The 18799-nt window shown below is 35.4% G+C and overlaps 1 protein-coding gene across 1 annotated transcript; it reads right to left on the bottom strand.

The window, feature by feature from the left end:
• Positions 1–1006: 1006 nt before the first annotated feature.
• Positions 1007–17214, bottom strand: SULT1B1 (sulfotransferase family 1B member 1). Its single transcript, XM_049630574.1, has 7 exons — positions 16923–17214; positions 16292–16420; positions 13014–13111; positions 10946–11072; positions 10189–10283; positions 6369–6549; positions 1007–2087 (listed from the first exon to the last, which is right to left on the bottom strand). The coding sequence occupies exons 1-7, from the start codon at positions 17068–17070 to the stop codon at positions 1975–1977; spliced, it is 891 nt and encodes a 296-aa protein (XP_049486531.1). The 5' UTR covers positions 17071–17214; the 3' UTR covers positions 1007–1974.
• Positions 17215–18799: the final 1585 nt, after the last annotated feature.

Genomic DNA, 18799 nt, shown 5'->3' on the forward strand with positions numbered 1-18799 from the left:
TGGCAGTTTTTAAGTGATTATAAAAGATATCAGGCACTTCTGAAATTGGAATTCTAGTAGGAGTGTTACTCTGTAGTGTGAAGCTTGAGTTGATGAGAGAGTGAACAGAGTTCTGGCATTTGGATCAGAGGCAACACCTGTAAGAAAAGTAAATGAAAATCTAAATTCGATTTGTTTCTCCACTCTATATCCAGTGCCTAATAAAATACCTGGGACATAGTTAAAGCTTACTTAATTTTTTAAAAATTAAAATCCAGGTACAGCAACTTATTTCCACAAAGGAAAACTAGGGAAAATAGAAACTATCCTATCCTGCTGTGAAGGCAGTCAGTGTAGCCGATCTATTACCCAGATTAAAGACTAGTTCAGAAAGACACATTTTTTATTCAAAAATAGACCATATAATCCAAAGCATGTATCACATTAACTGATTAATAAAGATAATAAATCAAATAGATCTGTGATCGGCTTTACTTTGTGTTGTTAAGCATATTCTAGAAAGCTGAAACTAGTTCACCATATCCCTAGGTATTCAAGATTAACTACTACTAAACATATTTCTAAGGAACATACAAAAATAATTTATAATACATATTATAATAAAACTATCAAAACAACTATTTCCAAAATCATATATATATATATCACTCCCAGGAGATTTGCAGTTGCCATTAGATAAACAGTTTGCTGGGGCTAGGGAGGAGAGAAGTTACATGCCTGAGGCTCTATTCCCACTTCAGAGGCTGATGGCAGCCATTTGCCTATGAAGGCAAAACACCATCACCCAAATTACTGTAGCTGTCTCAGTCATGGCTCAGCTCCAGAACTCTTCTCCAGAACAAATAAGACCCAGGACATTCTCACCAAGCATGAGTTTGGGAGGTTGGGCCTGGCATGCAATTTGTCACATGCCAATATTATCTGCAGATAAAAGATCTTGCTGCACACGGAGATATAGATAAGTACGTCTAAGGCAAAGCTGGAGTTGAGAAACAAGTGTCCCAAGGAAGCATTTTATCAAAGAGCCCAAGCTGATGGGCATAGGTGTTGGATGGTACACAGAAGGGAAATGGGGTGAGAAGGGCATAGTGGAAATTCAGAACAGAGTCTCCCTTTGGTACCAGTTTGATAAATGCCACACACACACACCAAAAAAAAAAAAAAAAAAAAAATCACAAAATGAAGTAACTGAAATTCCTGAATGCTGCCCAGTGCATGACAATAGACAATTCTCAGCCTTGCAGTAGAGACTGTTGAGGTTGGGGAGGACTTTGCACAGGAAGCAGGTTGCTGCCTCAGTCCAGGCTCTCAGAGCAGAGCTACAGTTCCCATGGAAGGGTCTTAGGGAGACCAGTATAGGCCTTTCACCTATGGAGACCCAGAAATTGGATCCTCATCAATTAAAAATTTGTATGCTTAGAAATTAGGTATAGGAACAACATTTCTGAAATCTGAACCACATCATCTGGGACATGAACTATGTTATCCAAATAGTGACACTGTGAGAAGATGATCTATGACCCAGGGAACAACTTGAAACCTGGAAGACAGCAATGGAACACAGTGTCCTGAGTCAAATTTTCAACAAAGGGAAGCTGGGGCAGAGCTAAAAAATATAGTTTCAGGGTGCAAATAGGACTTCTTGGACCATGTTAATAGGGAGGGGAACAGAATTCTCAGCCACAATATGTAGAGATTGAGTAGGATATGTACTTTGCGGTTCATACTAGTCTAGGAAAAGGCAGGAAGATCCTACAAAAAGGTAACAATTGGCCCTAACTTTAGGGAATTTGGAAGCTCAGAGTCAGGAGTGAAACTGAGACCTGATTAATGACGCTAAAAAAAAAAAAATCCATTTTAAAAGCACATTTTCTCCTTTATAAGTCCATTTGACTGCCCAAGTAAAGTCATAACTGCCCATTTTAACAAATTACAGCTCAGTTCTTCCTCCTTCAGATTGGCAGTGTAGGCTCTTTAAATCTCTGTGCGGAACTGAAGTGCAGTTCCAGACATTTCCTTCTTGTAAATGGCATCAAATTTCTCATTTTGGGCCACTGTGAAGTAATTCTTCCAGTCACCTGCAATCCCTAAAAATAAATAAGAAAACATGAAGGAGTAATATATTTCCAGCATGAGGGAAAAGCTAATGTATACTAAAAGGTTAGAAAAGAAAGACTTTCCTTGTATTTGAATACTTTAAAATGTCAGTTCTCTTTTATCGGTAATTCCTTCCATCTAAAAAGGTGGCTTATAACTAAACAGAACCTGAATTTTTTTGAAGTATAATTGACATCCAATATTAGACTCGTTTCAGTGTACAATATAGTGGTTCGACATTTCTATCCATTAAGAAATGATCAACATGATAAATGAAGTTATCATGTTATTACAATATAATTCACATTCCCTATGTTGTACTCTGCATCCCTGTGACTTATTTATTTCATAACCAGAAGTTTGTTCCTCTTAATCCCCTTCATTTATTTCGCCTATTCCCCCACTCCCCTCCCCTCTGGCAACCATCAGTTTGTTCTTTTATTTATGAGTCTGTTTCTGCTTTGTTTTGTTTAATATTTGTTTTTTTAACATTTCACAATAAGTGAAATTGTACGGTATTTGTCTTTCTCTGTCTGACTTGTTGCACTTAGCATAATACCTTCTAGGTCCATCCATGTTGTTGCAAATGGCAAGATTTTATTTTATTTTTTATGGCAAGTAGAATTCCATTGTATGTATAAACCACATCTCCTTTATCCCTTCCTCTATTGCTGAACACTTACATTGCTTCTATATCTCAGCTATTGTAAATAATGGTGAAATGAACATAGGGGTGCATATATCTTCTCAAATATATGGTGGTTATATTTTTAATTTTTTTTTAAACTTTTTTTAACGTTTATTTATTTTTGAGACAGAGAGAGACACAGCATGAACGGGGGAGGGGCAGAGAGAGAGGGAGACACAGAATCGGAAGCAGGCTCCAGGCTCCGAGCCATCAGCCCAGAGCCCGACGCGGGGCTCGAACTCGCAAACCGCGAGATCATGACCTGAGCTGAAGTCGGACGCTCAACCGACTGAGCCACCCAGGCGCCCCTTTAATTTTATTTTTAATTTTAACCTCCACACTGTTTTCTGCAGTGGCTACAATTTACATCCCAACAACAGTGTACAAGGTGTTCCCTTTTTTCCACATCCTCCTCAGCACTTGTTATTTCTTGTCTTTTTGATACTAGCCATTCCAACAGGTGTAAGGTGATAATCTCATTGTGGTTTTGATTGACTTTTAAAGATACATTCTGAAAATGATTAATTTTCTTGTCTAAATTTACAGGCTATACAATAGTTTCCTGAACGAGATTCTTTTAGTGTTTCTGTTTGTCATGGGTCATAAGGTTACTACTGGCCATTGGATCAATGGTCAGGGCAGATTTTATCTCATGAATTAGTTTTGGAAACTATACAAAGGACTGGTCATCAGCAAAAACAATCCATGAACTAGAAAGTTGATAAGTATAATTTCCCATGAATTTATAAATGAAGATGGCATGACATCTGGAGGATCCCTGCTTTCCCTGAGTTCATTAGACTTATACTGTATTTGAAGTTTAGATGAAAAGAATAGCATTTAAAATCAAATATATAACATCTCTGAACCATTTTTACAAGACTTTTGGGATACAAATTTACATTTATTTCTTATACTTGGATGCTTGTAAATATTTATTTGGAAAATAAATTAATTTTTAAAATTTTTTAAAAGTTTAACGTTTTTGAGAGACAGAGAAAGAGCATGAGCAGGGGAGGGGTAGAGACAGAGGGGGTCACATATTCTGAAGCAGGGTCCAGGCTCCAAGCTGTCAGCACAGAGCCTGACGCCGGGCTTGAACTCACAAACTGTGAGATCATGACCTGAGCTAGAGTCAGACGCTTAATCGACTGAGTCACCCAGGAGCCCCCCAAAATAAATAAATTTTTAATGTACTACAAATGTGCTTGGAGACAAACATCTACTTTTGCTATTTTATAAAATATGAAGTATGTCCTATTGAATTGCAAGCTACATTAACTCATGATGACTTGATGAAGATTTCAAATCCTTTTATTGAAAAACATCCCCGTAAACAAGGTTTTTCCCTGGTTATTATACTTTGTGTTCTATGTTCACTCACTATGCTCTCTAGGGTTAAGAGCTCTTTGAAATGCAAGAGTAGTGTATATTTGGAACAGTACATCTGTAAAGATGCCATTAAAAATAAAAAGCACGGATTAAACAATAAAGAGTTATATATAAAGTATTCCAATGATCTTGTATTTTGAGTATTAATTATATAATATACATAAACACATTTGCTTCACAAGAGTAAGGGAAGTATAAATTTTTTTGACAACATAAATGCTGGTCAAAGCCCAGATTTTTCTGTTTTATTGCGATTGGGGACATAAGCATGAACATTGTAGATCATCTATCCTCTCCGTACTACTTTTACTATTGTGTAACTAAATTATGACCTTGACTTAGACAACATGGCATCCTTCAAGACTGAGTGCGCCTGGCCCTTTGTTTATACATCAATCTGAACCCTGTTTAACATCCATTTACATGCATGCCTCTTGCATTGCATTATAAGCCTCTTAAAGCAGATGCATGTGTCATTCATCCAAGCATGTTCTAGAGAGTACATGCTGCATTCAGGTGTTCATGAAGAGTGTTTCCTATACGCAAATGAATGAATAAATAAGGATTCTTTAAGTGTCTCTTGAGTGCATGAATGAATAAGTGGATAAACTATTTAGACTAATAAGACTTGTTACTTTTTAATGTATTATTTATGGTCAGAAAAAACATTTCAAATGTTTACATGTCATTTACCATAATCCTCCACCAAAATTTATGACACAGAGCTTGTTACTTTCTCCATATTTTCAGTGATATAGCCAGACCTTTGGCAGATTGATTCAATGTATTCAAAGTCATAGATTCAGGGAGTGGAATAACCTGGATAAACACCAGATCAATCTGCCCTCAGAGAATATGTTTTTTTTTTTTACCACTTCCAGAGAAGATGTAAAGACTGACTCTCCCATTAGACCAGCATGCACTCTTTTCTGTTTGAAGTTGGAGAAACACAGAATCCAGTTATGGAACTTATTTCATCTACCTCAATACTCTAATGAGATATCATGAGGTGGTACCAATTTTCATATGGCTGGGAATAAAACTCTCTTGGAAGTTACATTCAGATAATCCGACAAAATGACAATTTGCCTTATTTAGTAAAGGAGCATTCTTTTCGGATTTTTTTTTCCTTTCTGCCAGCAAAATGTGTGTATGTGTGCATGAGTCTTTGTTTAGACACCACTTACAATGAAAATTTTACTTTCTAGAGGTTAGGTTTGAAAAGTTAAATGTAATGCTTTTGAAAATAAAAAATAATTTGAAAACACCAACACTATTTGCTATTTTAATAACTAATAGAGAAAAATGTTTTAGAAAACAATTTAACCATGCAAGTCTTTGAAAATCAAGGGTTTTCAGCCACATGTTCATATGCACAGTACATTTTAGGGTTGTGTTTACTTCCTAGCACACTAACTGTAATTTTACCCCTTTCCCTCCCACTTCAATAAAGAATATTGAAAATAGAAGGTGACGTTATTAGGTGGATAACTTCTCAAATTTGTTTGTTAATAATTTGTTAAATGCATTATTTTTATCACTAATAAAACATCTTTTGACACAAATCCTGTACAAGAAGCCACAAGCTAAAAGATTTGCTTCAGTGGAATCAATAGTGAATGCCATATTCCTCTCTTGTCATCTTTTTAATTTAAATTTAGATTCCATGTTTCCTATAATTCAGATGGTATTTTTAGGGAACAGAATCTTCCCATAGGGTAAAAAAAAGTCCTTTCTCCTGGTGAATCCTTAACAAAGTGACCTCCGTTTTCTAAGTGATATGGGGTAGATGGTTCTGTATTGAGTGATGTTAACCAATTACTGAGGAAGAGAGGGAGGCCTATGCCTATTTAGGTAAAGATTCAAGATTTAAGAATAAAAATTTTGGAATGACTCACATGAGAACTGACAAAACTAGTCCCATTTAGTAGCAGAGTAAATAGGAGAAGAAATACGCATCAAATACCCAAGGTATTCAGATAACAGGTTTATAAGCATTATTTCCTCTGGTAATTTCTAATCTAGTTCAGCAACTTTTTGTGGCAGGTATTTTTAATGTCCTTATATTACAGATAAAGAAATTGGTGCCCAAACTGGCTAAGTAACTTGTTAGAGACCACAAAGTTAATCCTCATTTCAGAGTAATTCATAAGAAAGTGAAAAGGGAAATTAAATTCAGCAAAATACTTACCTTTACGCATAAAAGAGGATTTGCTGTGATCCATCACTGTACTTGGTATATGTGTGTAATTCACCAGAGGGTTGTCTTTCATCATTTCAAATGAGGTGTGATGGATGATCTTATCCAAGACCTCATCATTCAAATTCTTCTCTAGAAATCTCATAATCTTCTTGACTTCCTGCTTTGGATTCTATCAGTGGGTAAAGAGAGACATACCCAAGAAAATGGTAAACACATCATTAACATAATGTGAAAACTGTAATATTTATAATTTGTTTTCTTAAGACTTGGTTCTGAATATTCAATCCACATTTTGTTGGGTCATCAATGTTTTTTAAAATTAATCATGAAAATTAAAAAATCAATAATTTATGTTTGGGAAAAATAGGCTAGAAATATTTTGTTTATTCTAAATTTCATATTATATTAGTTTATATCAAAAGTAAAATAAGAACAAAGCTTGGCTAAATAGTAACAATATATGGAGGAAAAAAAGCAGTTATTTTAAGTCAAGTTGTAATCAGATTTGAACAGTGAAAGTTTAGGAACCCAGTATTATTTTTTTATTCTTCCTGGCTTTATTTATTTGTTCTTAATCGAAATTCCTTTCTTGTTTTTATTTTTATTAAAAATTTTTTTTAAATGTTTATTTATTTTTGAGAGAGAGAGTGAGCTGGGGAGGGGCAGAGAGAAAGGGAGACAGAATCTGAAGCAGGCTACAGGCTGTGAGCTGTCAGCGCAGAGCCTGACAGGGGGCTCGAACCCACAAAATGTGAGATCATGACCTGAGCCGAAGTCCGACTCTTGACTGAGCCACCCAGGCACCCCATCCTTTCTTGTTTTTAATAACAATATTTAAAAACAAAAATAATAAATTCATGAACAACTTCAAGTATGTTTGCCTTAGAGTCTTTATACCTTCAACCTTGCTTGGATATAAATTATCAAAAATAAACCCCCATGAAAGTGCAAAGATATCAAAACTTAAGTTATTCATGCATAATTGAGGATAAAAAGAACAAAATTTGATAAACGGATCACTTTCCGGATTCTAATGACATAAACTTAATATTTGTAAATTTAAGGAAGCTAAACTAAACTCTCTATGGGTATGTCTAGAAATACTTTGAGAAGGTGATAGCTAAGCTGAGTTGAAAAAGGGAGTCAGAATTTACCATGATGTGTAGTCTGCTGAGATGTTGGAGAGTGTATTTCCAGTAGAGAAAACAGTCAAAACTTTTGGGGGTATAGGGTCTCATAATATGTTGAAGGAAGAAAAAAAAGGAAAGAGGTTGAAGTTTGGTCTGAGTTGTTCATAGGAGTGAGAGAGGGCTTTAAAACTGGAAAGATAAATTGGGGTAAAACTGAGAAAGTCCTTGGATGTCCTGCTGAAGGATTTGTACTTTATCTCTTATGCAGGGAAGCAACAGCATTTAATAATATGTCATTAGCTGTATGTGTGTTCATGTACACACATACGTACATTTTGGCAGGGAGTTCCCTACAAGGGAAGGTCTGGCAATGTCTTATATGTCAGACAATGAGAGCAGAAAGAGATGACTAATTAAGGGATGCTTGGAAAAAGTAAAAGGTCAGAAATGATGATAATGGAAACAGGGCCAAAGAAAAGTTAATAGTGGTGCTAGGAAAACCACAGATGGACAGACAAATAGAAAACAGTTTCTATTAGGGATTCAAAGTGTTTGGAGAATAATCTGGCCACTGCCTAAATATCAATGAGCATGTTAATTTATAGCGCAGTACAAGTGAAAGCGGGGAGCTGGCTCCTACAGAATCTCCTTCTGCTGCATTACTCTTTCACCTCATTGGTTAAGAATTTATGCAGATGCTCATAAACCTGATGTAAATTACTGGACCTCTCTCTGAATTTTATTACTGATATGCAATTATAATTTTGTTCTATTGTTGATAGAATAAACTTCATATAACATTGTCTAAAAATGACTGGTATGACAGGAGAAAAAGATCATCTGTTAGCACTATGATTGTAGCACGTTTGAGTGGAATTAAAAATATGCTTATATTCATATAAGATATAAGATATGCTTATAAAGCTGATTGGGTCGGACCATAAATCAGTATGAACAGGTGGGTTTGAATAACACATTTTAGCTAAATAAGGAGATACATGGTTGACACAAAAATGTCATGTAGAGGACAACATGCTGTCAGACTCAGAATTTGGATACCAGCCCGGCCCAGAAAATGTACTTCCCCATCCCTATGGAGAAAAAGGACTATATTCAGAAGCTAAAATTGATCCTTTCATAAAGTTATTAAGGGCTATGCTGGGTCTAGGAAGTGAAGAAACATAGAACAGAAGGACAATTTTCTCTCTTATGAATTCATGACTTAACTCTGGCTAATCAAACATTCATGGGATAGTGTCACTTTTTAAAAGTGTTCTCATAATACCACTTCAGTTTCACAGCTGCATATTACCAGCAAATTGAAATAAATTGCCTCAAGCCCTGTGTAAGTGGACAATAGTAAAGCTTAGACCATGAATTCTCTATGGGCTGCAAACAGATGTGATGGAAGATGGGAGCCTGGGCAGAGCAGAAAAATTCAAAGGACTCTTTTGGTTAAAATGTGAGAAGTACCCTGAGGCATTTTCAGAAATACTTGGATCAAGGGAAATTTTACATGAGGCAGGATTTCTGTTATAACAAGTAAAATTGGTGTCTCTAAAAAGCTTGTTATTACTGCTCATTCATTTATTTATTCATTCAAATAATCAATTATCCATACAAGTTATCCTATGAGTCCCTCCGTATATGTAAGGTGCTATATTATGTACTGTGAATGCAGCCATGAAAATGATAGCTATTGTACCTTCCATTATGAATCTGAAAGGCTAAAATGTATTCTCATTTTTATGTCCAGGCTTTTCAAATAGAGAAACTTGGTTTCCACATATTTCTCTGGTGTGTGTGTGTGTGTGTGCGCGCGTGTGTGTGTGTGTGTGTGTTTGCCTAATTTAAGTAAAATAGCCTCAGAGTAGGGCTGGAACTATGCAGTATTTGAAGTAATAGTAGTTCATACAGGAGACTACATGAATGCTTATGACTCTCCAAACTAAGAGGGATATAGTAAGAGAGTAAAGGAGAGGGGTACATTTCAGAGTTATAATAGATAGGTCATATGAACCAATGAGATGCTCACAATAGAGTGGAACCATATCCACTATATGGAAGCCAATGAAGACAATATATTTTCAAACTTGAAAATTAATGGACAAATGACATCGTTAACCAAAGAGAGAATAAAAGGAGAAAAGGCTTACGCGTTGGAGAGAGAGAGAAGCAAAATGAGTTTAGTTTTGAATGTGTTAAATTTGAGGGTCATTTTAATTAAAGCATGCATCTGAATTAGGGTGGAAGTTAAAATGGGGTTTTGGGGGATCATTAGCACATAAATAGTTTTGGCAACAGTGGGCATGGGTATGATCACGAAAATGTAGCAAGCAGCTTAAAAAACAAAACAAAACAAAACAAAATTAAGTGATAGAGATCCACAGGAAAACCAGAAGAGTATGATAACTTGTTAAATGTAGGAAAGAATTTCAAAAAGAAAAGGTGCTCAAAATAAACAATGGTGAAAAAGTATGAGAAGATAAAAATGTCATGGATTCACCACTAGAAGTCACTAATGATCTTAGAAAGATTTGAGTAAGCAGGCATGGAGAAGAGGCAAAATAATCGTAACATTTTTTTAGTCCATAGATTAAGTTGAAAATATATATTACCCCTTGGCCCCAACCCTTTGGATGTAGTGGGGGAATTATCCAGAATGAATTTCTATTTACCTCTTTCATATCTTCATAGTGCAAGAAAAGTATTGGGTGTTCTTCCTTTTTCTTCCACCAGCTCTTAACATGATTAAACCAGGAACCATAGGCCACTAATTCCAGAAAAAACAGTCTATTACCATAAGCATTCATCAGATTAAAGATTTGTTTCTAAACAATAAGCCAAATTGTACAAATGTTTTGTGGAATTTAGTAATCAAGGGAACTGAATATATAAGGCCAATTAAAAAATAAATAATTATGAATGTACAATTAGATTTTAAAAATAGAAAGTACAAAGTAAATGTAAATTTCAAATGAAAGTGCTTTGAGCTCCAGTGGGTTTTACTTAGCCTCAGGTGGAAGAAAACTATCCTACTAAGTACTCATATTAATTATTTGTCTAAGTACTATTTATGTATAACAGATCTAACTAAAGATATGGGCACGTTAAGCAATTTCTATCATAAGCAGGAAATGAGAATGGATTCCCAGCAACTGAAAAGACATTGGAGAAAATTTTCATCAAGCCAATGTAAAACACCAAATCTACTTATTGATGTCATAGTGTGATATTAGATATAACTGATCTAAGTTTTTTAAATGCTATTTAAATATACTTGTTACTGACTTTGAAAAGTGTTTTGATAAGAAAAGCCATACCAGACCAAAAAAAAATTAAAAAAAAAAAAAGAAAAGCCATACCAGTAACGCTTATTAGTATTATTAAAAATAAAAAAAATTATGTATTAATTTCAAGCCGAAGCCTACCTACCATTTCCAGTCATGAACTTCTCCAGGTATTCTTGCCAGGTGCCAGGAACAGGTTGCAAATTATTCATTAAGTCAAAATGGTAATACGAAACTGCAACATCCTTGGCATTTCGAGCCATATAAATCATCTGCAGGAAAAAAAAAAAAAAGGAAGGAAACCACATGGATTTGAAATCCATGGAAATTAATAACAGGAAAACACTAGGGCAAATTAATGAAACAAAAAGCTGGTTCTTTTTAAAAATCACAAAATTAATAAACATCTAGCAAGGCTAATAAAAAAGAGAAGGCACAACTAATATTAAGGAAAAAAACAGGCTGTATCACAACAAATCTTACAGCCATTAAAATTATAAGAGTATGAAAAGATGTTACACATCATATGTCATCAGGGAAATGAAAATTAAAGTGACAATGAGATATCACTCCATACTTATTAGAATGACCAATATCCAGAAAGCTGACACCAAATCCCGATGAGGATGTGGAGTCAGTGACAGGAACTCTCATTCACTGCTGGTGGGATTGAAAAATGGTACTGCTACTTTGGAAGACACTTCGGCAGTTTCTTATAAAGCTAAACAATACTCTTACCTGCAAGCCAGCAATTGCACTACGTGGTATCTACCCAAAGTTGAAAAATAAGGCCCACACAAAAACCTGCAAGTGGATACACAGAGCAACTGTATTCATAATTACCAAAATGTGGAAGGAACCAAGATGTCTTTTAGTAGGTGAATGAGCGAACTGGAGTATATCCAGACAATGGAATATTATTTGGCACTAAAATGAAATGAGCTATCAAGCCATAAAAAGATATGGAAGAACCTTAGATGCATATTACTAAGTGAAAGAATACAATGTGGAAAAGCTACAAACTGTATGATTCTGACTATATGACATTTTAGAAAAGGTAAAACCATGGAGGCAATAAAAAAGATCAGTTGTTGCCAGGTTGGGAGGAGAAGGGGATGAACAGGTGGTGTATGGAAGGTTTTTAGGGCAGTGAAACTACCCCATATGATACTATAATGGTATATATATGTATGTCATTATACCTTTGTCCCAATCCATAGAATGTACAACACCAAGAGTGAACCCTAACGTAAACTATGAACTTTAGGTGATAATGATGCGTCAATGTAGGTTCATCGATTGTAACAAATGTCCCACTCTGGTGGGAGCTGTTGAAACTAGGTAGCTATGCATGTGTAGGGGCAAGGGATATATGGGAAGTCTCTTTCCCTTCCACTCAATTTTGCTGTGAACCTACAATTGCTCTAAAATAAAGTAGCTATAAAAACACAGTCTGTTCAAAGAAAGAATAAGAAGAGAATTATAAAACACTTTTCATTACAAAACTCAACAACTTAGAATTCCTCACACATCACAAACCAGTAAAAATCAGTGAGGTTGAAATAGATACTCAGAATAGCCCCACAATTATTGAAGAAATTGAATTTCAAATTTAAAACTTCCCCAGAATCAAATATTCAGGCACAAATGTTTTACTGGAGAATTTTACCAAATAATCAAATAAGAACTCACATCTTTATGTTGAGTTTTGGGAGTAGGCCAGAACATCTAGAGACCGCTGGGGAATAACAGTAGCAATACTGTCCTGAGATGGGGATCCTGTTGCTACCTGCCTTTGGCAAATTTGAATACATAGGTTTAGATTGAAATATATGTATTTTTTATTTAACCACTTTCTTATGTAGCTCAGTTCTCATAGTGACAAGTAAACAAAACATTTGAGCAATCACTATTTGTGTGATTAAAACAATAAGGTCACATTAAAAAATTGACTTGTAGCAGAACCTGGGAGGCTCAGGCAGTTAAGTGACCGACTCTTGGTTTTGACTCAAGTCATGATCTCACAGTTTCGTGAGTTTGAGCCCCACATCAGGCTCTGTGCTGATAGCGTGGAGCCTACATGGGATTCTCTCTCTCCCTCTCTCTCTTTCCCTCCCCCACTCACACCATCTCTGTCTCTCTCAAGAATAAATAAATACATTAATTAATTAATTAATTAATTAAAAAATTTTGGCTTGCAATGTGGAATATACCTTGCAGTTGTTCTCCCAGAAAGACTTAGGAAGGAGATCAATTGGTAGATGTGTCTTCACAAGCCGGGGTGAGGGATTCTTCTCTAATTGTTCTATTCCTGGGAAAATTTAGTTTGGTATAGAGATACATTAAAATCTTCAAGGAGCCTGCATTTCCTGATTTTCTACAACCTGGTAAAATATTTTTGAGCAGTATATAATGCTGCTAGATTTTAAACCAATCACAGATTTTATTTATCTGGATTCTAAGAGGCAATATTGCATCATGGTTAAAGGCATAGTTCTGAGGTGTTGGAATCCTAAGTCTGTCACTGAACTCATCATGAGACATTTGAAAATATGTTAGTCTCTATGTTTCATTTTCTCCACCTCCAAAACGAGGGGTGATAGCATCGGATTTAGCAATTTGGAGTTTTATCATACTTTGCATTATTATAAATAATTACAAAAATATTTTCTGTATCTCAAAGAGATATCAATAACTAGTAATTCTCACATCAGCTATTATGGTTTAGACAATGTTATTTCTGTAGAGCATCTGCTGTTGCACCTACATTTTTATTATTTCCTTTATGTGTCTTATGTATATATATGCAAAATGAAAATGTTGTGTAATTTTTAGGTGTTAGCTGGACTCACTAAAGTCATACAACTAATATGTGGGAAACCTGGCTTCAAGTCTTTGTATAAGGGATATGTGAATTTCCCTGAGATGGAAAATATCCATTTATTTTGTATACTCAGAGCTAGAAAGATCCCAGCACCCTGTATCTCACTACGTAAGCGACTTTGGTCAGTCTGAAGTCACTTCTGGGGTAAAGGCACACTCAGAGAATTCCTGACATAGACTAGGAAAGGCTGGGCCTATACTTTTAACTTACTATTCTTTTAATGCACCCAGTGGCTTTACCATATCCTAGATATATCTGTTAATGATGCTATTTTCTGTTCAGTCACCAAAACTTAAAATCTCAATTATTGTTGTCTCCTCCTTCAGGTTTCATATCCAATAAAAAAGTCCTTTGCATTTTTTCACAATATTACTTATACCCAGTCTAACCTCTAGATTACCTGTTAATCCTACATTATCTTCCCACCTTTTGCATACAAGGCACACCTGCTCAAAATTGCAGCTGACTTACTCATTCAAAACAATCTTATGCTTCAGTTGTTTACAAAAAGTTATTACATATGCTAAAAAGCCACTGCATCTCTATTAAAACATCCTTTTAAAATGTTCTGTGTAAGGTTTATTTTTGTTTCATAGTTTATTACTTGTCTATTTACTTATTGTCAGTTCCCATGCCTCTTCCTCATTCCCACCCCAAACACACACACTCTAATGGAGATCCCACAAGAGCAGAGATCTAGCTTGCTTTGTTTACCAATGAATGTTCTGTAGAGAAAAATGTATGGCACATAGTTGTATTAGGAAGAATCTCTTAATTTTAATGTGGATAGGCTTGGCCAACTTAGGAAACAAAGATCAAGAATCTTAGTTAAATTTGAATTTCATGTAAACAACAGACATCTTTTAGTGTAAGTATCCTCCGTCTAATATTTGGGATATACTTATGCTAAATAAAAGAGCTATTTATCTGAATTTCAGATTAAATGTGGTATCTTGAATTTTATCTGGAAATATTAGTTATACACCTACAAAATTCACCAAGTATTTCATTATGCTAATACTGACCTGATAGTGACAGTCACCTTACAAAGCATATAGAAATGAGAAATCATAATCTTCCATAACTCATTATTCCTCAATGCCCATGACATGAACTCTTACGTTTGTTTCTCTTACGAAGTTTTTCCCATAGTTGTTGTTCCTTTTCACTCCCTAACTTCCTTAAAAGATTTCTCAACCTCTAGGTTGTAATTGTTTTACCACATAAGGTCCTTCAAATGAACCCTTTATTGCACAAATGTGAATGTAGGGAATATGTAATGACATCACACATATTCATATTCAGGCTCCAGAGTCCATTTGAGTGTCATTTTACCCTCTATTACCTGCTGAACCTCACCTACTCACTCTCTGGTGATGCTACAAGGCTTCACTCCCTACTCTTAACCCCCATCTGCCATTAGTCATACCTGAGTCTCCCACCCTGATTATTCTGATTCTATTGCTTTTACATTTCATACTTCTTTATGGCTTTGGAGTCTGATCTCACTCTTGAACTCACTTTGTTTGCTTATCCCAGAATAACTCTTTTAGCACCAAGATTCAGCATTTGCTCTGACTTCAGGCAACCACACAGAAGGAATGACACCTTCCCTATTGGTTCTTCTCTGCTTGTGGAAGTAACTAACTCTGGTAGGATACAGAATTTGGATTCTGCTCTTTAAATTGATATAAACATTCACCACCATACTTCTGTCTTTCTACCCCAGGTTTCCAGCAGCATTGGAGAGCTAGGTCTCACTTCTTAAGCCCTTCTCACTTGCCCACAGGACATCATACTCCTGATCCTCTCTTAGATCACTGAGCATTTCTTGAAAACTGCAAGCCCTTCTTTCCCCCTTTCATTGTTGTTTAATCCCTGGACTGTACCAAGGTCTTTTCTGCATCTAGGACTTCATACCTACTATTTCATCACCTGAAATGTGTTTTCTCCAACTATGTGCATGACTTTATGTCTCATTTCAAAGTAGAGTTCCCTAAATATCTGAGCTAAAATAAACTCTCTTTTATAGAGCCCTATTCTTTGGATACATGAGCCTAATAATATTCACATATTATTATTTACTTTTTTAATAACAGTATTACTGTAAACTCCTTGGGAATAGGGCATTGAATTTACTAATCATTTTATAGCCCATAGCACAGTGCATAATTCTTTAGAAGCATTCAAAAAATATTTGTGGAATGAAAATGAATTGTATTAATAATAAATTTTGTGTTTGAGAGGCATTGGTACTTTACTTATTTAACTACAGCAATATCCTAAATTATGAGCTTATTAATCCAATCTATAAGATTTTATACAACAAAAGTAAAAAAAAAGATAAGGAACATTTTTTATGTTATCAACCAAATTTTTAGTTGTTTTCTACAACAAAATTCTTTCATCTTAGGCTATCATACCTGGATATGCAATGTATTAAACTACAGTTTCTCTATATGTATTGGTGATTGTACTGCTTGCAAACTTCCATTTTATGGCACCAAATTGACTCCATTTTCTTTGAATGGAAAATGCAAATATAATATTTAATGTGTTGTATAAATAATACTACCAAAATATAATTCCCAGCTGGTTTACAATTACCTGAAGTTCTTAGTCCAGGGACGGCCATTTCCAACATTGGAACTTTAACTGTTATAAAATCCCGCTTACATTTTTCAACATCTCCATTATTTACAACCATGTCCACAATTTCACTAACCCAAGTGGTACCTGCGTTGAAAGGCAACATTTTGTGTAACTATTATTGAATCTGGAGGGAAAAAGTACCTACAGGGAGTTTGCCATCTTACTGCATTCTATTAGAAACTTAATTCTTCTTTCTGTGCCCCAAATGCTCATCCAAAATATACTCAAAGTCCATGGCCAGACTGACTGACAGGAATAATAGTTTTATTTAGGATGATAATGATTTTATTCATTTATTTTTTAAAGTTTATTTACTTTGAGAGAGAGAGAGAGAGTACAAGCAGGGGAGGGGCAGAGAGAGAGGGAGAGAGAATCCCAAGCAGTCTCTGCACTGTCAGCATGGAGCCTGATGCAGGGTTCAAACCCACAAACCACAAGATCATGACCTGAGTCAAAACCAAGAGTTGACGCTTAACCGACTGAACCACCCAGGCACCTTTAGGATGATAATGATTTTGTAGAGAAGCTGATTTTCAGGAAACAAAGGCTAAAGTCAGATATGTATTTGTCAGGCTATAAAACTCACCTGATTTGGGGTAAGTGGCTATCACGATGTCATCGGGTCTGCTGTGGAACTGTTCAATCTTTTCCCAGTTGTTTGTAAATGCATAGACCATGGGACAGCCATGAATCATCTTCAGGTTTTTTCTCATGATGTCGTTTGGGGAAGTCATTTTTATACCAGGTTGTACAAATTCTTAAGATATTGCTATTTTCTGACAATCCAGTCTTGGGAGAATAAAGAAAATAAAAATTAGAAGTTGAGTAACTAATGTTATTCTTAAGACACTGTTAGTTGATACAGAGTGAAATTGGCCTTTAACACACTCAGTATTCAGAGATCTAAATACAAAGGGCATTTTTGTGGGTGTAAAGCTGTAGATTGCAAGAGCAGCAACTGGCCCAGTGACAAGCAGGACAAAGGTCTTTACTGGAACCCTTGGAAACAAATGAAACAGCACATCTTAGAACTGGAAATCAGATTTTACAGAAATATGCCAAGAATTATCTGGACTTAGGGCAAAATAAATCTAACACTCATCATTACACTTCAGTTGTACCTCATTTTTCCTTGTAGGAAATCCATCATCTTTCTTACCTTTGTTCTTCTGTACATAACACCTCTGCCTTTTTGGTCTGCTTCTAAGATTTTCTTTTTTATTTATTTTTTTGAGTATAGTTGACACACAATGTTACATTATTTGCAGGTATACAACATAATGATTCAACTTCTCTGTACTTATCTATGCTCCCCACAAATGTAGCTACCAGCTATCACTGTAGAATGCTATTAAAATGTCATGGACTATATTCTCTATGCTGGGCCTTATATCCTTGTGACTACGATTTTCTTTTTTTCTATCACTGGTTTTGAGCAATTGAATGATGATATGCCTTGGTATGGTTATTTTCACAGGGAGTATATGTGCGTGTGTGTGTGTGTGTGTGTGTGTGCATGTTTTAGATTTATTGATCTTCTTGGAATTATGGGTTTACAGTCATTATTTCTCTTGTTCTTCCTTCTGAAACCTCAGGCCACGTAAAGTTATTCATAGCTCACTGATGCTTTATTCATTTTAAAAAATTCTTTTCTCTCCTCGTGTTTCATTTTATTTATCTATTTATTTTGAGAAACAGAAAGCATGAGCAGGGGAGGGGCAGAGAGAGAGGGAGACAAAGACTCCCAAGAAGGCTCCATGCCTTCACCACAGAGTCCCATGCAAGGCTCTATCTCACAAACCGTGAGATCATGACTTGAGCTGAAATCAACAGTCCGATGTTTAACTGACCGAGCCACCCAAGCACCCCTGTGTTTCATTTTAAATAACATCTATTGCTATGCCTTCATGGTCATTGACCTTTTCTTCTGCAATGTGGAGTCGATGTTAATGCCACTTATTGCTTTTTTATCTCAGACATAGTTTTCATCTCCAGAATATCATTTTGGAAATGATTATACTTTTGTTATCTCAATTTCTTGAGCATATTGAATACAGTTAAAAAGATTGTTTTAAGGCCATAATTTGCTAATTCTAACATCATATTAGTTCTAGGTAGTTTTCAATTGAATAAATTTTTTATTATGTTTTTTTTTTTTTTGTTTGCTTCTTTGCATGCCTTGTTTTTGTTTTGTTTTGGTTTTGTTTTGTTTTGTTTTGTTTTTGGATGTCTGCTCTTATCTCCTTGTGGCCTGGGGATTCCTTCAAGGCAGTCATCTGGAAATCACAGGGCTCAATTTTTTTCCTGTTACTCCATCTTGCTTAGGAGCTATGATGGTTAACTTTATTGATCAACTTGAGTGTAGCATGAGATGACCAGCTATTTGCTTAAATATCATTCTGAGTATTTCTGTGAGGGTGTTTTTGGATGACATTAATATTTAAATTGGTATATTGAATAAAG

The sequence above is a fragment of the Panthera uncia genome, chromosome B1, assembly GCF_023721935.1.
Source record: "Panthera uncia isolate 11264 chromosome B1, Puncia_PCG_1.0, whole genome shotgun sequence".
Taxonomy (NCBI): Eukaryota; Metazoa; Chordata; class Mammalia; order Carnivora; family Felidae; genus Panthera; species Panthera uncia.